At 46.5% G+C, this 25,440-nt stretch overlaps 1 protein-coding gene across 3 annotated transcripts in view; it reads left to right on the top strand.

Moving 5' to 3' along the window:
• TAMM41 (TAM41 mitochondrial translocator assembly and maintenance homolog) overlaps positions 1 to 7,298 on the top strand; it is a 50,041-nt gene extending 42,743 nt beyond the window's left edge. For all 3 annotated transcript variants that reach the window (XM_053600410.1, XM_053600411.1, XM_053600413.1), the window contains one exon: positions 7,161 to 7,298. In XM_053600410.1, coding sequence (XP_053456385.1) covers positions 7,161 to 7,237 — 77 coding nt within the window. In that variant the 3' untranslated portion in view covers positions 7,238 to 7,298. The remainder of the gene's footprint in view (positions 1 to 7,160) is intronic.
• Positions 7,299 to 25,440: the final 18,142 nt, after the last annotated feature.

Here is a 25,440-nt window from a genome sequence, read left to right on the forward strand (position 1 = left end):
GGGCTGGGTTTGAACCCGCCACCTCCGGTATATGGGGCTGGCGCCCTATTCCTTGAGCCACAGGCACCACCCTAATAACAGATCTTTATAAGATCATCATGCTCTCCTCGACGCCTGGGGCCTGCGACAGCCTTTGGTCCTCTTTCCACGCGTTCTTTCCACCCGCCAGCAGAGGGCAGCGCGTCCCTAAACCGCAGCCCAGGTCTGTGGCCCGCGCGCTGCTGGCTTCCCCCTCGCATCTAGTCGTGCAGGTTGGACCACAGGCCCACAGTGACAGAACATCTGCACCCTCACACTTAAGTTACAGGAACTGTGCAGGGCCACGCATACAGCTCCAAGTTGTGTGGTTTTACTTACCTTGTGCTTTGGTGCCTCTGTTGACGGTGGTCTTGGACGGTGACAAGGCCACCTAGCAGAGTGCCAAGGGCAGGGGTTTGTGAGCCCCAGAGACTGGAGTTCACATTACAACTAAACACTGTGACTTCGGTAAATTACCTTATTTTTCTCCATTTTATTTCATAGGAATATTATGCCTGCCTCACCAGAATATGAAAATTTTATTTTCTTTTTTTGAGACAGAGTTTCATTCTGTCTCCCTGGGTAGAGTGCCGTGGCATCATAGCTCACAGGGGCCTCAAACTCCTGGGCTCAAGCGATCCTCCTGTCTCAGCCTTCCGAGTAGCTGGGACTACAGGCGCCCACCACAATGCCCAGCTACGATTTTTTTCTATTTTTAGTAGAGATGGGTCTCATTCTTTCTCAGGCTGGTCTCTGACTCCTGAGCTCAAGCAATCCACCCACCTTGGCCTCGCAGACCATTAGGATTACAGGCGTGAACCACCGTGCCCCCCAGAGTGTGAAAATTATATCTTAAGACAACAAAAGCATCTAGCATTATGCCTGGTCTTTCCTCTTTTGGTCTCATTACCTAAAGGTTTCCCTCCCTCTCTTTAACACAGGCCTCTTTACAGTGTCATATTCAAAGGGTGCTGCCCTTAGCAAGTCTTCAGCTGGAGTAAACCAGCAGTGATGGAACTCAGAGGCTGGTTCACCTGTTCTCTCCATAGCCTCACAGCGAGCTTCAGTGCCTCTGCCCTCCAGCCCTTGTTCTTCACAAGTCCTTTGTTGTAGTCACAGCCATCTGTCTCTTGCTACATCCTTCCCTCTGAAATTTCCGAAGTTCTGCCTCTGTTTTTCAGCCAGCTGATGTATCGCCTGCAGGATGAGAAAGCACCCATGTATTTGGTTAGTTGTTCTACCTTTGTAGCTGTTATCAACCCCCATGCAGACTCCTGCTCATAACGTGTAAGAAGGAAGCTTCAGTCTTCCCCTTAGCCAGCAAGTACTTTTTATAGTCAAATTCACTGAAATTCAGGGAATCCATTAACTGAAGGAGCTAAGCCTTGCGGTCAGAAGATAAGGATTTGGGGTTCTAGTTATTCACTTCTTCCCTCTCATAACTTTGGTGTATTATTTAATCTTTTCTGTGAAGTAGTGGGGATGCTACAACCCAACTCACAAGGTGTCTTGAGGCTTAAACAGGAGTATGCAGTTTATTACCAAGCAGGTGCTTTATAAACTTGGAGGAGTCTAGATCTAAATCTCCCCCCGTTCCTAGAAAAGATGGAAGCCAGGCACCTCTGACGAGCGTGAGGGTCACCTCCCTGGTGAAGCACATCGGATGACAGGACAGTGTGTTCTTGTGCAGTTTGACACACTGTCTTTACCAGTTCCCTTAAAATCCCCTGACCGTTACATGACGCCCATGTTCAAATGTCAGTAGACAAATGCTTCCAAAGCTGAATGCGTCTTTCTTTTCCTTTAGCCTGGGAGCTAACTATTTAGAATATAATCGTGATTTCTCTTAAATGGGGATTGTCGGTAGAAGAACATAGTTCTAATCAGAGTACACAGGTCAGCAGCTGACGCCACTGGTTCAGGAGCAGCCACAAGCTGTTTACCCTCCTGAGACTTGTCTGCTCCTTCCGGTGCAGCAGATGGCATCACACCCCAAACTGGTAACGAAAGAGCAGCTAAGCAAACTGCAGATTTTGAGGGGCAGCCATTTATAAAGTTCCTAGCCTGCCTGCAGGGAAGTAGGACTGCTGAGGACTCTGGTGTGAGAGAGGTAGGTGGGGAAGGGGGCAACAATTAGACTCAGAGAGAGAAGGAGGAGCTGGACAAAGAAGGACCTGAGAAGCCACGTGAAGGAGGCAGAGGGAAGCCGCTGTGGGATCTTAGAGAGACCACGGTAGCTGGGGAATAGAGGAAGTGCAGGGAGAGAAAGCTGCTGCTAGTCAGCCAGGTGAGGAATTACAGCAGCCTGTACAGACAGAAGAGATCCCAGCGTGTTTAGAAGGAACCCAGTGGGTCTTAGGGACGTAAGGATATGGAAAATGAAGGGAAGAGGAGTCAGAACTCACTCCTAGGTTTCTAGCTGGGGAACCATTCCCTGAGGGGGCGGGGGATTGAGGATGATGAGTTTAGTTTTTGAAATCTTGTTTTATTTTTTCCTACCTGACTCTGGTCAATCAGAATTAACTCTGGGGGCAAATACCTATTCACCTCTCTAGCTTCAAGAGATTCAACTGGATTAATAAGACAGGTTTAGTCTTGTTCCATAGAAGATTGTGGCAGACCTCAGTTGGTTCTAACCTGCCCGTTTCTGGAATGCAAATAGAATAGATTATTTGTTATCCTCTGTTTCTAATTTTTTATAACTAAAGACTTTCTTCCAGTTTTTGGTACCTACATATTTAAATAAGAACATGTAATAATAATAAAGATTTTTCTGGTGATTTGCTTATCACTTAAGCCTGAAAGCTTTTAAATTATATTTCTGCTTCAGAAGAGATCTTCTTTGTAGATTTGTCTAACTGTGGTTGGAAATTAATTAGAAGAGTGTTTTGGAGCTTATTTTATTTCTCAGAATTCTGAAATGTAGAACAGTAGAAACTTTTCATAGCCTAGTCATTTCTCTCTCTGCCTCACGTTGTTTCCTGGAGAATGTTGTTTTCAGGGGACCCACATTTGAGGCCACATAGGGACTTACATTTATCTCAACCCTGCTGTAGTTCATGGAGACCAGTTGGAAATCTGCAGAAGGAAAACCATCGGAGCCCCATATTGAAGTACATTTCTGTATGCTTCTAAAACAAATTCTGACTTCAGATGATCAGAATACATAGTGTGACGAGCTTTAGTTAAATAAGGATCTCTCTAAAGAGGATGCATCTGAGCAGATGTTGAATCCCTATCCACTGGGGGACGAGCACAGATGATGACAATGGGAACCCAGGCAAGTTTCTCTCCTAGCAGCCCGTCTTCCCTTGGAGGGAACACACTCTAAATGGGTCCTAGGGTCTTAGGGTTCCTAAATCACTATCCTTTACTTTAGAAAGGAAGCAGAAACCCAAGAGCAGGCCTAGTAGAATTCTATGGATTGTGTATTCTGTGAATACCTCATGGACCTAGTGCCTAGATGGAAAAATACAGCCACACCAGTCCCCTGGGGCCCCTGCAGGCACAGCTCCTTGGAGAAGCACTAGCTGGCCTCCCAGGGCCCTGCTTCTCTTTTGCCTTTTTTTCCCCCCTAAGACAGAATCTCACTGTGTCACCCTAGGTAGAATGCCATGGTGTCACAGCTCACAGCAACCTCCAACTCCTGGGCTTAAGCAATTCTCTTGCCTCAGCCTGCCTAGTAGCTGGGATTACAGGTGCCTGCCACAACGCCCAGCTATTTTTTGGTTGTAGTTGTCATTGTTTGGCAGGCCCGGGCTGGGTTAGAACCTGCCAGCTCCAGTGTATGTGGCTGGTGCCTTAGCCACTGAGCTACAGGCGCCGAGCCTCTTCTGCCTTTTTTTTTTTTCTGTTTTGTTTTGGGTTTGTTTTTTTTTTGAGACAGAGCCTCAAGCTGTTGCCCTGGTTAGAGTGCTGTGGCATCACAGCGCACAGCAACCTCCAGCTCCTGGGCTTAAGCGATTCTCTTGCCTCAGCCTCCCAAGTAGCTGGGACGAGAGGCGCCCGCCACAATACCCAGCTATTTTTGGTTGTAGTTGTCATTGTTTGGCAGGCCCGGGCTGTATTCGAACTCACCAGCTCTGGTGTATGTGGCTGGCGCTTTAGCCGCTTGAGCTACAGGCACCAAGCCAATTATGCCCATTTTTGAACTTAAATAAATATGTACTCTCCTGTCCTTTCACTCCTCGTAATGTCCTGATACACCAGTGGGATGCGGCATGTTGGCATAGCAACAGCTCATTTATTCTCAGCGCAGCAGCTGTGTGAGCACCACAGTTCATATACCGTACTATTGATGGATTCATGCCTGATCCCTGGCTTGAGACTATTCCAGCTATAGTACTGCTATAAATATTTTTGTACCTATCTTTTAGTGAGCATAGGTATGCACTCGTCAGATACGTACTTGGGGTGGAATCCCTGGATCATAAATGTGATAGTAGATACTAGTAGATTCTACGGATAGTCGTCCTCTAACTGGCAAAGTTCCTCTTGCAGCACGGTACTCCCGGCCAGTCCTTGATATTATGTGTCCTTTTCATTTTAGGCACTCTGATGGGGGACGAGTGATGTCATATTGGGGCTTTAACTCCTGATGACTGAGGAAGTTGAGCATTAGTTCTTGTTTATTTATATGTCCTCTTTTCTCACTGTCTCTACTGAGTTGTCTACCTTTTTCTTACTAATTCCCTGTGTAGCCTGGATACAAGTGCTTTGTTGGATTCATGTAATGCAGAAATCCGCTGCTCTGGGGTTGTCCTTTCACTCTGTTAGTGGTGTCTTCTGCTGAAAAGAAACTCTTAATTTTATGTAGTCCAGTTAATCCATTTGTCTTTTATGGTTAGTAATTTTTGTGTGTCCTGTTTAGGAAATTTTTACCTAACCCAAATTCATGAAGTTTATAAGACTCTTCATTCTAATTCATTGGATCTTAACCTTTAGCAAATCTGGGATCCCTGTGAGAGTCTGAAACTCTGGACGCTGTGCACAGAAGTGTGTATGTGCACATACACAGATTTTCTTACGTTCTCAGAGTTCACAGATTGACATTCAGGCCTGTCTGTGGGCCCTTGTTAGAGAACCCCTGATCTCATCTAATCCTGTCATTTTGTAGGTGAAGACATTGAGGCCTAGTGAAGGGGACTCACTATCGGTGTGTGACCCAGCTGGGACCCGAATCCAGGCCTTTTCACTCCTGTCCCAGTGTTCTTTCTATCAGAATTCCCAATGACAGTCTTTTGGAGAAACCTCACAGGTAGAGCCATCCAAAGGGGGGTGTTTTTAGTCAAGGAGGTTTCTGTCCACTAGCAGCAAAAACATGGCTACCTCGTGGTGCTGAGCTGAATGCGCAAGCTCTCAGGGCTGTGACAAAGATTTCTCAAGTTCTGTGGTTCTTGCATCTTCCTGTAGCGTGACTCAGTGCCCTGGGGTTGCTGTCTGAACCTTGCCGTATGCAGCTACCTGTTTTGTGCTTGGTGTCTTGGTTCTAGCGAGAATTTTCAAAAGCACCTTACATAATACGTTTCCAGTCTCAGTGCTCAAGTGGGTGAGGTTTACCAGAGCGGTTGCTCCAGGGAGAAAATTAAAACGGGTGGAGGCAGGGAAAGGAGCTTTGAGTTTCTTTTTTTTTTTTTTCTTTTTTTTTTTTTTGGTTTTTGGCCAGGTTTGAACCCACCACCTCCAGCATATGGGACCGGTGCCCCACTCCTTGAGCCACAGGCGCCGCCCAGCTTTGAGTTTCTTGACTAGGTTATATCAATTTGCAAGTAGTTAGCGAGTAGGCAGGCCAGGTCAAGAGTGTGATCCTTAATGATTTTACTGCCACCAGTGTCTACAGTTAACCTCTTTGAAGGCTCTAAGTGTAGTAGACAGTTGACAGGTAATAGGGCCAGATATTTTCATGAGATCACTCAAACCCCCATCTAGCCATCTCCAGAACAAATCGTGTTACCTTGTCGGTGAACTTACCAAAGTGCTCTGTCTGAAATGCACACAGCACAGATCACAGTGAAAAGGGCTGTGTTTGGGCCACACCCTGAAACACAGACTCAATGATCTCACTCTCAACACAAAGGAGTGTAGTCCATAACAGCGTCTGTGAATAGATCCCATTATAGTTGACAAATAGCATCCCATTTATTTTATCCAATTTTATTTCTCTCCCTTAAGCCCCCAAAGAGCCTTTCTCTGGTTTCATCATGTACTCGTGACTAAGTAGATGGGGGGGGGACTAGAGGGCCAGCTCTCTGAACGAGGCACATTTGTACCATCATTTCTAAAGTCCTTACTGAGCACCTACCATGTGCTGGGCACTGCACTAGGTCCCTACCCTCCAGGAGCTCCCAGGCTAGGCGGAGCGACGGGTGAGCACAAGTGCTGTGGGCCCTCCTGGAAGTGCAGGAGGGCGCTGCCGAGAGAAGAAAGCTGAAAGGGGACTCTGAGTCTGCTAGGCACGGGACAGGGGAGCAGCATTCGTTGTCAGCAGAGCATACACAGCATCGTGGAAGCAGTGAGCTGGGCAGTTGAAATTCAGGCACTGGAGAGAACATGGGGGCCCAGGGGCACACAGGGTCTTTGTTCCACCTCCCTTCTGCTTTTTAAGAAGAGCTACTAGAGGGCAGCGCCTGTGGCTCAGTGGGTAGGGCACCAGCCCCACATACCGAGGATGGCAGGTTCAAACCTGGCCCTGGCCGAACTGCAACAAAAAAATAGCCAGGTGTTGTGACGGGCTCCTGTAGTCCAGCTACTCAGGAGGCTGAGGCAAGAGGATCGCCTAAGCCCAGGAGTTGGAGGTTGCTGTGAGCTGTGATGCCACAGCACTCTACTGAGGGTGATAAAGTGAAACTGTCTCTACAAAAAAAAATTTTAAAAAGAGCTACTGGATTCAGAGGCTGCCAGAATGCTCATAACTCCAAAGGCTCACTTACCCCAGTGACTTAAGTACCATTGGCATTCCTATCACCAATTCAGAAGGTGCCAGAATCGCCCACCCTCTCCTATTGATCACAGTGATCTTCAGTCACCTCCTGCTGCTGGGGCTCCTGAGCCCACTGGTCAGCCCGCCCCTGAGCATCACCGACACACTGAGCAGCCGCTCAACAAGACTCCGTGTTCTCAACGTTTCTTCTTTTCTCTTTTAGGCATAAAGAAGACAATGGTTTATAGTTCACTAAAACTGCACAAAATGTGGAAAGGGTGGCTGAGGAAAACGCCTTGACTTTGCTGCTTTTATATATGTTATGTACAGATGAATAAAGTGTTTGGTCATTTTGACAGGACAGTGTTTGTTACTTTGACTTTTTGCTTGAATGTGAAGATGGTTTGTATAATAGTTGATATTTGAAATACACATATCAGACATTTCCCCAGTAGGACCTAAATATATTAGAGGGCTTATCATCAGCAGGAAAGGACCCTGTCCACGTACAAAACCACGTGGGTCCTGTGGAAAGGCTTTACCTGCGGCCTGTGATCTGTAGGTACGTGAGTCAGAGACATACCAGAGCAGGATGACAGGGGAGGCCTGGCTCTCTCTGCCTGAATTGTTATGCCCCTAGTCACCATCCCAGTCACTTGGTTTGTTCCCAGAAGGGGTCGCAAGTGTCATGTCACCATTTTCCTGGCTCTTGGCTTTTTCTGGAGTGGCCTGAGACAGACACCTTGCAGAGATTCCCGTTATAATAGGACACGTTTGGGCAACGGGAAACCCACTGACTCTAAGACGGGTCAGTGGACAGCTGCAACTGCTGCCGTCCCTTCTCACCGTTTCCCACTATTTCCTTCTATAGGCCTTATTGTTTATTTGCATTAGGTTCTTCCTCAAGAGGCCAAAATGATTCCCTGCTGCTCATATGATAAAAATAAGAACTTCTCATCAGCCTATGCCTGGGTAGCATGCAGAGGCCTCAGCCTAGCTCACACCAACCTCAAACTCCTGGACTCAGACAATCCTCCTGCCTCAGCCTCTCGATTAGCTGGGACTACAAGTGCCTGCTACCACACACAGCTAGTCTTTTCTATTTTCAGTAAAGACGGGGTGTCACTCTTGCTCAGGCTGGTGTTGAACTCCTGAGCTCACGCAGTCCACCTGCCTTGGCCTCCCAGAGTGCTAGGATCACAGGCGTGAGCCACTGCACCCAGCCTTGATAGAGCTTTTTATATCCCAGAGTAGATACTTTACAAAGTAGACACCCAGTAGAGCACAGAACATCAGAGGTGGAACCCGAGGCCTCTGGAGAGGAAGGGGCTGCCTGGGGTCAGACCATACGTGAGGAGCAGCACTCGGGAGGCCTCTACACCCCTGCTGAGGCCTTTTCCCACGGACTCTGCATTTCTCACAAGTAATGAAACTTCTGTCTTTGTGTCCCACTATCCCTGGCTGTGTTTTAACTTCCTTTTCCTCAGTCTCAGTTGAGGTTCATCAGGCAGGTACACAAGGGTGAACACCGAGACTTCCTCTGAGGAAAGTAGGACTCTTCTCATTCCAGAAGATCCAGGACATAAATGGATCTAGAGTTGGATCCCAACTCTTCCCACTTATGCCCTTGGAAAGTGCTGAGCCCTCCTGAGCCTCAGCTCCTATGTCATAACATAAATATACCCGTCTGTCAGCTTGATATTGCAATTAAATGAGGTAACATGTGAAGTACCTAGCACGGGTCTTGGCACAGAATGACGGTTAATCTTTCTACAGGTATATCTGCTATTCAGTTCAAATGGTGAGTTTAGATAGTAAGGGTAAGCCGGGTGCAGTGGCTCATGCTTGTGATCCTAGCATTTTGGGAGGCTGACGCGGAGGATCCCTTGAGCTCAGGAGTTCAAGACCAGCCTGAGTAAGAGCAAGACCTCATCTCTACTACAAATAGAAAAACGAGCCAGGCATTATGGTGGGCACCTGCAGTCCCAGCTGCTTGGGAGGCTGAGGCAGGTGGGTCACTTAAACCCAAGAGTTTGAGGTTGCTGCAAACTGTGATGCCATGGCACTCTACCAAGGGTGACAGCTGGTATGGGGTAGTCCCTCATGGGTCAGTCAGAGTCTAGTTAAGAAAACTGAAACAACCCTAAGTATATCAAGTAGAGATTTAATATAGGGAATTACAAAGATGCTGGAAGGGCCGCAAACGGGGGGAGGAAGAAGGGACGATGTGCAAAGATGAGGAAACTGCAAACGTCCCTGGGCTGGAACCTGCAAGCCCACGCCTGCCACTGTTGCTAGAAATGCTGGCGGTGGCGGTTTCAAAATATATTTGCAATTACGTTGGCCCACCTCCTAGCAGTAGGTGGAGTCTCGTCTCCTTCCTGCAGTATGGGCCAGCTTTAGTGACTTGCTGCATACACGTAAAGCACAGCAGGTGAGATGCTCCGACTTCCGGGGCTAGATCTGGAAAGGTGAGATAACTTCCGCCTGGCCCTCCCTCGGGATGCTTGCTCCAGGACCCCGGCTGCCATCTTGCGAGGATGTCCAACAGAAACTGCCAGACAGGAACAAGCAAGCTTGGAGTAACTGCAGCCCCGCCACTGTCTGACAGCATGAGAAAGCCCACGTGGGACCTGCCTCGCTGAGCCCAGTCAGTTCCCAGCATAAGAAGACGATCATTGTTGTATAAAGTTATTGTTCTGGAGAGACTTGTTGTGACTGGCAAAAGGCCTTGGCCACTGCTGGAGCTGCCAAAGAGGTGCCACCACTGCCCAGATGCCACTTGGCAACCACCATAATTGCTGCTGCTGTTGGCATCAGACCCAGTAGCGTCTCTCTTCCTCCCTCTTCTGCTCGGCTACTGTCTCCAACTGGTGAAACCTAACATACATAGAAAGCCAGCTGGGAAGGACGCCAAGGGAATGTAGTTTGTAGAGAACGCAGGACAGAAGAACAGGTACACAGCTGAGGCTCACCAGGGAAACGCCCGGCGTGGTCCACGTTCATGGTGCCTGAGCGTCGTGTGCACCCTTCAGTCTGTATGTGGGCTCCGAACGGGAGCAGCAGCCTCCCACTACCCCCAGCACGATCCTTTGTGCAAAAAAAAAAAATGCTTTCGGCTCGGCGCCCGTAGCACAGTGGTTACAGCACCAGCCATATACACCGAGGGTGGCAGGTTCAAACTCAGCCAGGCCAGCTAAACGACAATGACAACTGCAACAAAAAATAGCCGGGCGTTGTGGTGGGCGCCTGTAGTCCCAGCTACTTGGAAGGCTGAGGCAAGAGAATCACTTGAGCCCAGGAGTTGGAGGTTGCCGTGAGCTATGATGCCACAGCTCTCTACCCAGAGTGACAAAGGAAGACTCTGTCTCGAAAAAAAACGCCCTCACTTTTCTGGCAGAAAAGAACAATCATGAAGTCTCTGCGGTCACTGTATCCATCTCAGTGTTAATTCCTCTTTTCATTACAATCCCACCTGGATAGTATATGACCTAGAAATGAAACTATGAAGTTCACCAACACCCACTCTCCTCATAGAAAATTGGCAAAGGAAACGGGTTAAAAATATATGTGCCAGTTTGTGAGTGTGCAGGTGTATACGTGCTTATCACCAAGACAGGAAAGAAATACACTTACCCATTTTTAAACTGGTCAGCGTTTTTCTTCCATTACCCATTCTGTGTTCCTATTCCCTGTACTTCAGTTGAGTGGAGTTTGGTCATCTGTCGAAGTGACCCAAATCTTCATTACTGAAGAGCTGTGCTTAGAGGTCCCACTTTACATCAGCTTGCTGTAGTCTTTCATTAACTGTTAATATTGGCGGGGTGCAGTGGCTCATCCTATAACCCTACCACTCTGGGAGGCCAAGGCAGGTGGATTGCTTGAGCCCAGGAGGGAGACCCTGTCTCCGAAAATGGCCGGGCATTGTGGCGGGTGCCAGTAGTCCCAGCTACTTGGGAGGCTTGAGGCAAGAGAATCACTTAAGCCCAAGAGTTTGAGATTGCTATGAGCTAAGATGCCACAGCACCTACTGAGGGTGAGAAAGTGAGATTCTGTCTCAAAGAAAAAAAAAAAAAACTTTTACTATTGAAGGTGGCTCCAAGTTGTACATGCTGAGTAGTGAGAGTTTGATAGTGGTTACTAATCAAAATAGTGTATCTTGTATTAACTCATTTATCCTCATATCAACCCTATAAGGCAAGTACTATTGTTACTCTAACTTTACAAATGAGAAAACAGTCTCAAAGAGGTTAAATAACTTGCTGAAGTCATGCCTCTAGTTAAGTGACAGAGCCAGGATTCAAACTCACATGTTTGAATGGTCTGAATGCAGCCTCCCTGCTGCTAACCTCTGGTGCTTAGTAAACAGCAGCTGCTAGAATCCATGTTACTCCCATTTGATACCTGTCTCTTGGAGTTATGAAGCTTTTACTTGTTGCCCTATAAAAATAACAGTTGACTAAACAAGGCCTGGCAAAGAGGAGGGGATCTTCCTGATTTCTGGCCAGAATTCCTTAAAACACTGTTTCAGAACTTACAGCTGTCTCTCATGAAAAGTCTGTCCCCATCTAGAGTCCTGGCATCTAGTCCTAACATTCTCCTTTATTAGCCCACAACCTTGGAAAAGCTTTGGATTTGGTGACCAAAGGCAGTTGATCAAATCCCAGGTCAGCTCTGCCACAAATTGGCCCAGTGATGTTGGGCTCTTTTTGTTTTTATTATTTAGGGTTAGTATGAGGGTGCATATGATTTGGTTACGTTGTTTACATTTGTAAGGTAAAGTCCAAGTTGTAGCTGAGTCGTTCACCCAGGAGGTGTACCATATATCCTACATTGTACTGTTAGGTGGGAGCTTACCGAACCCCACCCCGCCCTCTTCTTCAATTTTATTGTGCCTTTCTGTCGTGTGGGTCTGTAGTTGTTGGTCTACTAGTTTCAACTTAGTCCTGTGTACGTGGGATGCTTGCTTTTTCTATGTTGAGATACTTTACTTAGGAGAATGTTCTCCAAATCCATCCAGGTGAATACAAAACATTGGGCTCTATCTTAAGGAGCTGATGGTTGAGTTTCCTCGCTGTGCTCCAGAATGATCAGTCTCCAGGAGACAGGAGACAACTGGCTTGGCAAGGTGGTGAACACAGGCTCAGCGCCCGTAGCTCAAGCAGCTAAGGCTCCAGCCACATATGCCAGAGCTGGCGGGTTCGAATCCAGCCCGGGCCTGCCAAACAACTATGACAACTACAACTAAAAAATAGCCCTGGCGAGCGCCTGTAGTCCCAGTTACTTGGGAGACTAAGGCAAGAGCATTGCTTAAACCTAAGAGTCTGAGGTTGCTGTGAGCTGGATGGCTTGGCACTCTACCCAGGGTGACAGCTTGAGGTTCTGCCTCAAAAAAAAAAAAAGGGTGAACACGGGTGAGCCCAATGCTGATTGGCTGCCTCAGCTCAGAAGTGTAATGATGCCAAAGCTCTTGTGACCCTCAAATGAGAGTCAAAGTGGCCATGTGCTCCGTGAGGCTCTTCAATGCTCTGTCACGTGAGCAGAACCTCTTAGGAATCCCAGGTACTTGTGTAGCTCCCTGGAGATTGCCAAGGTCTCCACGGCCAGAGTCCTGGGCCGCAGCTCCAGACGAGTCATGGACTCCTTCCTGCTCCTCAGAGTTACTGGTGGCAGTGAGTCGACATGCCCCATGTCCCACCTGAGCCCCTGCCCCTCTCTGCCCTCCAGTTTCCCAGAACTGGTGGTGACTCTAACTACAAAAATGCCCTCAATGAACTGCAAGAAGTGTGGGGCTGAATCTTACCAGACCCACGGCATGAGGAGGACGCCCACAGTCCTCGCCACTCTGCCCTCCAAAACACTACTGAACTGCTTCGACCCACAGAAACGTCCTCTCCCCAAATTCCAGCCTGCGGTAAGGAGAAAATGAGTCAAGTTTCACAAGCACCGTCCAAAGTACCTTTAACTAGGGCAGGATTGTATAAAATGGAGAAAACAACATTTATGGAAGGCTATAAGTAACAAGTATCATACATAAACAGGTGATACGTAAAGGCCTCATTTAATCCTAACTCTACTCCTACAATGTTGATGAGCCCACTTTTTTTTTTTTAACAGCCAAGGAAACTGAAGATTGCAGAGGTTAAGTGACAGGCTCCACCCAGCCCCATAGCTGGGATTCAAGTTCAGTTTTGTTTTTTGGTTTTTCTTTTTTGAGACAGTCTCAAGTTGTCACCTAGGTAGAGTGCTATGACATCACAGCTCACAGCAACCTTCAAACTCTTAGGCTTAAGCGATCCTCTTGCCTCAGCCTTCCAAGCAGCTGGGACTACAGGCGCCCACCACAATGCCCCTGGCCATTTTTTGATTATAGTTGTCATTGTTGTTTGGTGGGCCTCGGCTGGATTTGAACCCGCCAGCTCTGGTATATGTGGCTGGTGCCTTAGCCACTTGAGCTATAGGCGCAAAGCCTCAAGTTCACTTTCATCCCACTCAAAAGTTCATTCATTCTCTTATATCACACCCCATCTTTGGGCCTTGCCTGCAAGATGTAGGTAATTCTCTCCAGGTTTATCTAGATAATCTGCCCTATGATCATTTTCAGCCATCACTGGCCATGGGGCCAAAGACACCTAGTATATTTTTTTTCTATACTTTTTTCTATTCCTTCTGAGATCAAGTGAGGCCACAGACAATTCCTTCCTAGTATAAGCTATACTGGAGAAATAACATATGATATGTCAGAATTGATAGGAAACTTCAAAGCCATTTAAAGTTCCTCATGTCACAGGCAGCGCGCCAGCCCCATATACCAGGCGTGGCGGGTTCAAACCCGGCCCCGGCCAAAAACTGCAAAAAAAAAAAAAAAAAAAGTTTCTCATGTCACATCACATCACATGTGGGATGAGTAAGTCCAAGACCAAGGTCACATCTATTTATTGACAACTAGACTAAAAGTTGGGTCTCTTACTTCCTACTAAATTTTCCTTTCACTTCAGCCTGCTGTTCTAACTACCCAGCATACAGGTAAATTTCAACAGGGCCAAGGATGTCATTAGCACGGATTAGATCAGGAAGAACAAAAATCTCTGGGCTTGCTGTTCTTTCCAAAATTGCGGGACATCCCACCTAAGTTTTTTTTTTTTTTACTTTTTTATTTATTTTTTTTGTAGAGACAGAGTCTCACTTTATGGCCCTCAGTAGAGTGCCGTGGCCTCACACAGCTCACAGCAACCTCTAACTCCTGGGCTTAAGCGATTCTCTTCACTCAGCCTCCCGAGTAGCTGGGACTACAGGCGCCCGCCACAACGCCCGGCTATTTTTTGGTTGCAGTTTGGCCGGGGCCGAGTTTGAACCCGCCACCCTCGGTACATGGGGCCAGCGCCTTACCGACTGAGCCACAGGTGCCGCCCTTCATCCCACCTAAGTTTTAACTCCCAACCCTAACTTGAATTTCATCGTCCTCAATACCTTCGGGTGTAACTAACCTACTGGAACAGCTGAGCTACAGATGCAAGAAAGTCTTTCCTTGGAATCCCAGGTTACAGTGGGTTATGTAGAAGAGAGTCACAGGATGCGGCAGTTGGAAAGCAGCGATGTCTAAAGGCTATTCCCAGAGAGGACACTTTAATCCAACTGGTACTAACTTATCTACCAAAAATAAAATGTTGCTGAGCAACATTGGTGGGGTGGAGCTAGGGTATGCCATGATGATCCTGCCTTCAGTGTATCAAGTAGGGAAGATGAAGTCTACTTCATATCATAACACAAGGTGAAGAGAAGTTCATTCATTTATTCATTCATTCATTCATTCATTCGTTCGTTCGTTCACGGGTGGGACGTGGGGCATGTCGACACACTGCCACCAGTAACTCCGAGGAGGAGCAGGAAGGAGTCCATGACTCGTCTGGAGCTGCGGCCCAGGACTCTGGCCGTGGAGACCTTGGCAATCTCCAGGGAGCAATAGGAGTACTTGGGATTCATTCATTCATTTAGTCAAATACTCAACAAAAATTTAATAAATGCTTGGTACGGGCGGCATCTGTGGCTCAAGGAGTAGGGCGCCGGCCCCATATACTGGAGGTGGCAGGTTCAAACCCAGTCCCGGCCAAAAAAAAAAAAGCTTGGTACATGCCAGGAACTGGAGCCTTGGAGAGCTGACCCAACTCTAAGGATCACACAATGCAGAACAGTAATTGAGTAAGTAAATTGCAAATTGTATTTTTCTGGTAAGTGCTTAATTATAGGGGTAGCTATAGGAGGCTCTGGAGATACATCAAAATAATGGCAAACATTGGTTGAGCCATTGGAGTGTGCCAGGCACAGTTCTAAGCACTTTCTATGTATGTATTTATTCATTTAATCCTCTTCACAGCTTATGTATTAGATAATAGGGACTCTCATTATTCCCTATTTTGTGCATGAGGAGACAGAGGCACAGAGAAGTAACATCTTGCATATAGCATCACAGCTAGAACATGACGGCTAGGATCTGAAACTGGGCCATCAGGTTCCAAAACCTCCCCTTTGAACCTCTAAGCAAAACCATGTCTCAATCTCTTAATGTTCTCCCAAGCTGAAGAGAACATGCAGGTGATGCCCAGCCTGTAACTTTAAGAAAAAAGAGGTGTTACCCAGAGGAGAAGGAAATGTATTGTGGGGACACAGGCATTCAAAAGCCCTGCTTGGGGCTCGGCACCTGAGGCACAGTGGTTATGGCGCCAGCCACATATACCAAGGTTGGCGGGTTCGAAACTGGCCTGGGCCAGCTAAACAACAATGACAACTGCAACAAAAAAATAGCTGGGCTTTGTGGCAGGCACCTGAGGTCCCAGCTGCTTGGGAGGCTGAGGCAAAAGAATCACTGAAGCCCAAGAGTTGGAGGTTGCTGTGAGCTGTGATGCCACAGCACTCTACCAAGGGTGACATAGTGAAACTCTGTCTCAAAAAAAAAAAAAGGCCCTGCATGAAGAGATCATAGTGTGTTTAGGAGCTAAAGTTAGCTCAAGGTGAAAGAAGTACCAAGCAGATACTAAGACCTTAGGACTTGTTTTGGCTGATGAATCGAGAATGGGAGTGACGTGTATCACTGCTGAGCAGAAACTTTAAGAGCCAGCCTCCAGGTGATCGTGTCTCATTTTCTGTCTGTCACAGAATGCAGCATTCCAGGTGTAGAATGTCATATCAGCCTGGGTCCTGAGAGGGGTGCCCACATGGGCAGAGCCCCACTGGCCCATGATGCACATTCAGCATAAGTGAGAAGACAACATTTGTTGTTGCAGCCTCTGAGGTTTTGGAACAACTTGTTACTGCAATGCAACCTGAGCCACCCTGACTGAGAGTGGGGAAGATCAGGTCAGAGTCAGCCTGACCCAGTCAAAATTGTATGGGGGTTTCAGGCATTCCATTGATTTGTTGATTCTTGGCAAAGCTGCCAAGGCATAAATGCAGAGAAAGAATAGTCTTTCAACAAATGCTGCTGGGACTACAGCATTGGATAACTGCTTGCAAGAGAGTGAAGTTGGGTCCTTACCTCACACTATATGCAGAAACTAACTCAAATGGATCAAAGACCATTTAACAACTAAAACCACAAAACTCTTAGAAGAAAATAAATCATTAAATCTTGGTAAGCTTGGATTAGTCAATGTCTTCTTAGACATGACACCAAGCACGAGCAGCAAATAGATCAATTGGACATCATTAAAATGAAAAACGTTTGTGTTTCAAAGGATACTGTCTCAGTCTATTTTGTGTTACTATAAAGGAATGTTGGAGGCTGGGTAACTTATAAAGAAAAAAATTATATTTGGCTCAAGACTCTCAATGGTTGAAAAGTTCTGTATCTTGGGCAGCGCCTGTGGCTCAACAGAGTAGGGCGCCGGCCCCATATGCCAGAGGAGGCAGGTTCAAACCCAGCCCCAGCCAAAAACTGCAAAAAAAAAAAAAAAAGAAAAGTTCTGTATCTGCTGAGGACCTCAACCACTTCCACGGATGGCAGAAGGTAAAGGGAAGCAGCCAGTGCAGAGGTCACAGGGTGAGAGGACGCTGGAGAGATGGGGCCGTGCCTGGCTGTGTGGAACCACCAGACATAACCAAGGAACTATAGGGAACTGACAGACCAAGAACTCCCTCGCTCCCAGGGGAGGGCATTAAATCTGCTCATGAGGGCGGCGCCTGTGGCTCAAAGGGGTAAGGCGCCAGTCCCATATGCCGGAGGTGGCAGGTTCAAGCCCAGCCCTGGCCGAAAACCACAAAAAAAAAAAAGAAAAACAACATAAATCTGCTCATGAGTCCACCCCATGACCCACATGATCCTCAATAACTCCACCACCAACACGGGGGTCAAATGTCAGCCTGAGGTTGGGAGGGACAAGCAGTGTCTAAGCCTTAGCAGTGCAGAGACCATTGAGAAAGCCAAAGACAGCCTATAGAATGGGAGAAAATATCTGTAAACTGTATCTGATAAGGCATCTGTACCTAGACTACAGGGTACCTCGTGAGCAGCTGGGACTACAGGCACCCGCCACAATGCCCGACTATTTTTTTTTGTTGTTGCAGTTTGGCCGGGGCTGAGTTTGAACCCACCACCCTCAGTACATGGGGCCGGCGCCCTACTCACCGAGCCCCAGGCACCGCCCGAGATATATATTTTTAATATCCTAATTTTACAGGTTAGGAAACTTTTCTCTTCAAACTCCAGGGGCAATTGGTTACACCCAAGGGACTGTAACAAACTGGTCAACATATGAGGTGGTCAACATAAGGAACTAGGCCTATTGCACTGATGCGTACATGTGGTGCACGTCTGGTCTATGAAAATTAGGCCAACTGGCTCGGCACCTGTAGCTCAGCAGCTAGGGCACCAGCCACATACACCAGAGCTGGCGAGTTTGAACCCAGCCTGGGCCTGCCAAACAACAATGACAAGAATAACCAAAAAATAGCTGGGCGTTGTGGCGGGTGCCTATAGTCCCAGCTACTTGGGGCAAAAGAGTCACTTAAGCCCAAGAGTTTGAGGTTTCTGTGAGCTGTGACGCCACATCATTTAAGACCGAGGGTGACATAGTGAGACTCTGTCTCAAAAAAAAAAAGAAAGAAAAAGGAAAGAAAATTAGGCCAACTTAAAGAGTTGGCCAACTGTAGAGGATCTACTGTTAGGATCTACTGTTATCCAAATAGTAAGTTTTGGATACATTGACTAAATATAGTTTAGTTAATTAGTATTAGTAATATAATTTAGTTAATTAGTATAGTTTAATTAATTTGTATTAATATTTAGTCAATGTATTTGACTAAATATATTAACCCTAATATTAATACAAATTCCAGGCTGGGCTTGGTGGCTCATGCCTATAATCCTAGCACTTTGGGAGGCTAAGGTAGGAGGATCACTTGAGGCCAGGAGTTTGAGACCAACCTGGGCAACATAACAAGACACCGTCTCTATAAAAATGTTTTAAAACTAGGGCAGCGCCTGTGGCTCAGTGAGTAGGATGCTGGCCCCATATACTGAGGGTGGCGGGTTCAAACGCGGCCCTGGCCAAACTGCAACAAAAAAATAGCCGGGTGTTGTGGCAGGCGCCTATAGACCTTGCCTCAGCCTACCTGGGAGTCTGAGGCAAGAGAATTGCCTAAGCCCAGGAGTTGGAGGCCGCTGTGAGCTGTGACGCCACGGCACTCTACCGAGGGTGATAAAGTAAGACTCTGTCTCTACAAAAATATATATATATGTGTGTGTGTGTGTGCGTTTTAAAATCTAGCTCTGGGGCGGCACCTGTGGCTCAGAGAAGTGGGGCACCGGCCCCATATACCAGAGGTGGCGGGTTCAAACCCATCCCCAGCCAAAAACTGCAAAAATAAAATAAAAATAATAATAAATAAAAATTTAAAAAAAATAAAAAATAAAAAAAAATAAAATCTAGCTCTGGGGAAAAAATAAAAAATTAGCCAGGCATGGTGACACGCTCCTGTATTCACTCCAGCTACTCAGGAGAAACTGAGGTGTGAGAATTATTTGAGCCCAGGAGTTTGAAGTGAACTACGATCATATTTTATCTTCACTGGGTGGTGCTCTCAAACCTTTCCTGATGATCTTTCTACTGGTTTAGTCCTAAAGTGGGAAGAGGCTGTTTCTCTCTGCATTTGATGACAAGTAGGAATTACACGCATTTCTTCTAATAAACCATACCCACCTAACAGTAAGCTTTCACAAAAGTTTGATGTAGAAAATGATGAAACAAGACAACCCTGTTTTGTTTAAGTTCCCTCTTTTAGATGATGCTGTAATATTTTTTCCCTCAGATTCTTAGGTTTAAAGAAAGCTAAGAAAGGAGAATGTAGGCATATCAAGGGTGTGTGGGAGAATATTAGAATATTGGGGCGGCGCCTGTGGCTCAGTGAGTAGGGTGCCGGCCCCATGTGCCAGAGGTGATGGGTTCAAACTCAGCCCCAGCCAAAAACTGCTAAAAAAAAAAAAGGATGTTGTAATGTCAGCAGTGTGAACATTACACAATGACCATAGCTATTGTGCAGTCTTAGCAGCTGTAAAAGTATCTTTCTGAATGCTTTTTCATAGGCATTATCTAATTTAATACTGGTAATAGTTATATGAGATATATATATATTATTGTTTTTGTTTTGTTTGTTTTGTTTTTTTTAGAGACAGAGTCTCACTTTGTCACCCTTGGTAGAGTGCCATTGCGTTACAGCTCACAGCAACCTCCAGCTTTTGGGCTTAGGTGATTCTCTTGCCTCAGCCTCCCGAGTAGCTGAGATTACAGGCACCAGCCACAATGCCCAGCTATTTTTTGTTGTTGTTGTTGCATTTTTGGCTGGGGCTGGGTTTGAACCCACCACCCTCGGTACATGGGGCCGGCGCCCTACTCACTGAGCCACAGGCACTGCCCGAGATATATATTTTTAATATCCTCATTTTACAGGTTAGGAAACTCTTCTCTTCAAACTCCAGTATATTGGGGTGGCACCTGTGGCTCAAAGTGGTAGGGTGCTGGTCCCATATGCTGGAGGTGGCGGGTTCAAACCCAGCCCTGGCCAAAAACCACAAACAACAAGCAAACAAACAAAAAAACCCTCCAGTATACTGCTCCTGTCTAGGCCTGTGGGATTTGAGGTTTTGGCCCCAGCTCCTTGGCCCATCGAATATTTTTTATATTAGAAAACAGATTAAACCAAATGAGGATTCTAATCTAAGTCTTTTTTTTTTTTTTAAATATTTATTTATTTATTTATTTATTTTTGGCCGGGGCTGGGTTTGAACCTGCCACCTCTGGCATATGGGACCGGCGCCCTACTCCTTGAGCCACAGGCGCCGCCCTCTAATCTAAGTCTTAATTCAAAGACCTTGATTGAACTTTGAATCAAAATTGATTCAAAGTTCATTTGTGCATTTTTCATTGCCATTTAAACACTTATTTAGACCTGATTTAATCCCTAATACAAGAGATTTGCTTTATATTTTTCTTTTGTAAGTACATTCTAGTTGTTTAACATAACTTTAACATGCATCTTTATTAACTCAAAGATAATTTTAAGGTTTCCTTTTGGGAAAGACCAGATGCTGAAAAGTATGTATTTTGTGAATTTTGAAGCTATTTCAGAATACAAAGCTGATGGGAGCAGAAAACTATGAATTCCGGGAGAGATGCCCCATTTCTAAGTCAGCAGCTCAGGGAGGGGTTTGAAGTAAATATTGCACTGCTTTTTTTTTTTTTTTTGGTTGTTGCAGTTTGGCTGGGGCTGGGTTCAAACCCACTAGCCTCAGTATATGGGGCCAGTGCACTACTCACTGAGCCACAGGCGCCACCCCCTATTTCCCTACTTTTACTAGGAGTGCCATCACAGCTAGCACCAAGGTAGAGATGTCAATGGTTTTATTTAACTATAAAAAATATGTTTTCTAGATATTTTTATTTAAGACCAAACAAAGCACACAATGTCTTTCCAATGAAAGGAGACTCTTTTAAAAGCTAAACTTATGGGGCGGCGCCTGTGGCTCAGTGAGTAGGGCGCCGGCCCCATATGCCAAGAGTGGCGGGTTCAAACCCAGCCCCGGCCAAACTGCAACAAAAAATAGCTGGGCATTGTGGCGGATGCCTGTAGTCCCAGCTGCTTGGGAGGCTGAGGCAAGAGAATCGGGTAAACCCAAGTGTTAGAGGTTGCTGTGAGCCACGTGACCTCAAGGCACTCTACCCGAGGGCAGTACCGTGAGACTCTGTCTCTACAAAAAAAAAAAAAAAAGCTAAACTTATGTATAAATGTAAAACACATTTATCTTTAAAAATATATACTTTAGGGTGGGGCCTTGGTGTGTGCCACACCTTTTGGGGGCAAGACACGATTGCAAGAGGGACTTTGTCTAACAAATGCAATCAGTGTAACCTGGTTTATTGTACCCTCAATGAATCCCCAACAATAAGAAAAAAATATATATATACTTTAGCAGCACTGGTAGCTCAATGGGTTGGGCACTGGCCATATACACCAAGGTTAGAGGATTCAAACCTGGCCCAGGCCAGCTACAATGAAAACTGCAACAAAAAAACTAGCTAGGCATTGTGGCAGGTACCTGTAGTCCCAGCTACTTGGGAGGCTGAGGCAAGAGAATCCCTTAAGCCCAAGAGTTTGAAGTTGCTATGAGCTGTGACGCCACAGCACTCTACCGAGGGTGACATAATCAGACTCTGTCTTAAAGAATAAATAAAATAAAATAAATAAAAATATATACTAAGCATGTTGTTTCCATCAGGTTGGCATATGAACCTTAAAATACGTGCTTATTTTATGCCTAATTACATCCATACAGATGACCATTAATGCCTCTCAGTTTCTCCTTCCTTTTCATTCACAGGACAGAGGAGAAGGCATTTCCACCTCCCAGTTCCCAGATGGTGTCTGCAGGTGGTGTCCGCAGGAGACACATATTCTGCTCATCCTCTTGCTGTTTAGAAGCCTAATTATCATCTTTTTTTTTTTTTTTTTTTGTAGAGACAGAGTCTCACTTTATGGCCCTCGGTAGAGTGCCGTGGCCTCACACAGCTCACAGCAACCTCCAACTCCTGGGCTTAAGCGATTCTCCTGCCTCAGCCTCCCAAGTAGCTGGGACTATAGGCGCCCGCCACAACGCCCGGCTATTTTTTGGTTGCAGTTTGGCCGGGGCAGGTTTGAACCCGCCATCCTCGGTATATGGGGCCGGTGCCTTACCGACTGAGCCACAGGCGCCGCCCAGAAGCCTAATTATCAATTCTGAATGTGTTTCACAGGAATCTGTGGCCTTTGGGAGTGATCACCTGGGTTCAGATCCCAACCCCACTGCTCCTCAACCACATGGCCCCAAGAGATCATTTGTCCTCTGAGACGTTGTCTTTGCTCTTCTGGACACTGGTGATAATACCTACCCTGCAAAGGTCAAGGGTCGGCATGAGGCTCAAATTAAATGACTGGGGTAGTATTTTTTTTTTTTTTTTGAGACAGAGCCTCAAGCTATCACCCTGGGTAGAGTGCTGTGGCGTCACAGCTCACAGCAACCTCCAACTCCTGGACTTAAGTGATTCTCTTGCCTCAGCCACCCAATAGCTGGGCCTACAGGCGCCCACCACAATGCCCAGCTATTCTTTGGTTGTAGTTGTCATTGTTGGCAGACCTGGGCCGGATTCAAACCCGCCAGCTCTGGAGTATGTGGCTGGCGCCTTAGCCACTTGAGCTACAGGCGCCGAGCGGACTGTGGTAGTATTTTATCCATTCTACAGCTTACGTGCAAATTTTTCTTTAGATGGACGTTTCCTCTCCAAAACAGTATTTAACTCTAGTCATCATGCTGTACACTAGATCCCCAGAATTGAAAGCTTATACTCTTTGACCAAAATCTCCCCCATTCTACCCCAACTCTGGCAACACCATTCTACTCTCTGTTAGATTTCGCGTTGAAGTGGGAGCATGTCATCCTTGCCTCTCTGTGTCTGGCTTATTTTACTAACCAGAAAGCCTCCCAGGGTTGCGTCCACATCATCACAAATGACAGGAAGTTTTCTTTTTTAATAGCTAAATAGTATTCCGTAGTGTGTGTGTATAGATGCTTATTGACTTACGATGGGGCTATGTCCTAATAAATCCATCATAAATGGAGAAATTGTAAGTTGGAATGTCTGTCTATACCAGTGACACACTGATGTGTCATGTGAGGATCTTAGGTGTGGCACAACAATTTTTAAAGGTCATTAATTCAATTATTTTGGAAAGAAGTTCAAATCACAATAAATATTTTCCTCTTTTATTTTTTTTTTTGGTCAACATAATTTAAGTGCACCACAGAAATCTTAACTATAGGTTCAAGTGTGCCATAAGATAAAAAAGGTTGAGGGGCGGCGCCTGTGGCTCAGTGAGTAGGGTGCCAGTCCCATATGCCGGAGGTGGCGGGTTCAAACCCAGCCCCGGCCAAAAACCACAAAAAAAAAAAAAAGATGAAAAAGGTTGAAAAACACCAGTCTATATAGTCACGTATCACTTAATGACCAGGATACTGAGAAATTCACTGTCACATCATTGTGTGAACATCAGAGTGTCACACAAGCACCAGTGGCTAGGTGGGACAGCCTAGTGCTCCTGGGCTGCAGACCTGTACAGCATGTTACCGTACTGAATGCTGTAGGCAGTGGTTACATAATCACATTATTTGAGTATCTAGACATAGAAAAGGTATAGCCAGACACGGTGGCCTGCTCCCATAGTCCCAGCTGCTTAGGAGGCTGAGGAAGGAAGATCATGGGAGGCCCAGAGATTGAGGCCAGCACAGGCAACACAGTGAAACCTTGTCTCGAAAAATTTTTTTCTTTATAGGAAAATTATCAACAGAAAGAAAACCATTTGCAAGAAGGGAGAAGACAAGGGTGTAGCGTATTGACTTCATGGGGCTACTGAAACCCTAATCTTTTTTTTTTGTAAGATACAGAGTTTCACTTTGTCACCCTCAGTAGAATGCATGACATCACAGCTCACAGCAACTTCCAACTCTTGTGCTTAAGCAATTCTCTTGCCATCAGCCTCCCGAGTAGCTGGGACTACAGGCGCCTGCCACGACACCCAGCTATTTTTTTGTTGCAGTTTGGCCGGGATCAGGTTCGAACCCGCCACCCTCATTATATGGGGCCGGCGTCCTACTCACTAAGCCACAGGCGCCGCCCTGAAACCCTAATCTTATACACACTCTCTTCTCTTAAAAAAAAAGAAATGAGGGTGGCCCAGCCCTGGCCAAACTGCAAACAAACAAAAAAAAAATAGCCGGGCGTTGTGGCGCGCGCCTGTAGTCCCAGCTGCTCGGGAGGCTGAGCAAGAGAGTTGCGTAAGCCCAAGAGCTGGAGGTTGCTGTGAGCCGTGTGACGCCACGGCACTCTACCGAGGGCAGTTAAGTGAGACTCTGTCTCTAGAAAAAAAAAAAAAGAAAAAGAAAAAGAAAGGAAAGGGTATTGTAAAAATACAGTGTTATAATCTTATGAGAATACTGTCATATAAGGGGTCCATTGTTGACCAAAACATCAACTGTAACACACACACATGCTCCTTGGTCTTGGACTTCCAGCCTCCAGACTGTAACAAATACATTTTTGTTGTTTCTGAGCCACTCAATCTATGGCACATGGTTACAGCAGCCCAAACAGACCAAGAAGAAACGTCCCCAGGAGAGAGGTGAGATCCAGAGGCAGTCTTGGGAGCCTGGGGCTGGTGGTGTGTGGCCTCCTGGGCTAAACTGTTGGTCTGGGTAATCCTCTCTCAATTACCACTTCTTCTGACAGGGTTGGAGAGCCTGCCCGTGTCAGCTTGGTTTAATGCAGAACTTTCCGGGTGCACGCAGAAAGGGGCAGAGTGCCTTCTGATTCCCAGGTAAGAGGAGAAAACAATTCCCAGGGGAGGGGTTTCTGCGGTGGTGAGAGAGCCCTCCCTCGCGCTTTTCTGTCTGGGCAATTTTCCTGAGCATACACAGTGCTGAGAACCAAGTGCCCAAACCTGTTTTAGGTGGCAGAACACCTGGAAGTCAGAGCTTCCTCTGCAGGGAGATGGAGAAACACACTTCTGCTGCTCTTTGTATGAACCATGATTTACTTCTGAACACATTGACTGATTTAGCATCTAGGTTGGGCAAGAAATGATCTGCTTAATTATAGGTGCATACTGTTATAAACTGGCCAAATCATAGCCATGAGTACACTGGCTCAGGGGGAAACAGGTTGTTCAACTGCTCAGGATCAAGTTTCCAAGTGTCTCCACTGCTACTCATTTGCCAGTAGATTTAGAGATTCTGCTGGTACTTAATAAAAGCCATCAAAGAAGCGGCACCTGTACTCAGTGGGTAGGGTGCCAGCCACATATACCAAGGCTGATGGGTTGTTTAGCCAGCCCAGGCCAGCTAAACAATAATGACAACTGTTGGGCGGCGCCTGTGGCTCAGTCGGTAGGGCGCCGGCCCCATATACCGAGGGTGGCGGGTTCAA

The sequence above is a fragment of the Nycticebus coucang genome, chromosome 8 (assembly GCF_027406575.1).
Source record: "Nycticebus coucang isolate mNycCou1 chromosome 8, mNycCou1.pri, whole genome shotgun sequence".
Taxonomy (NCBI): Eukaryota; Metazoa; Chordata; class Mammalia; order Primates; family Lorisidae; genus Nycticebus; species Nycticebus coucang.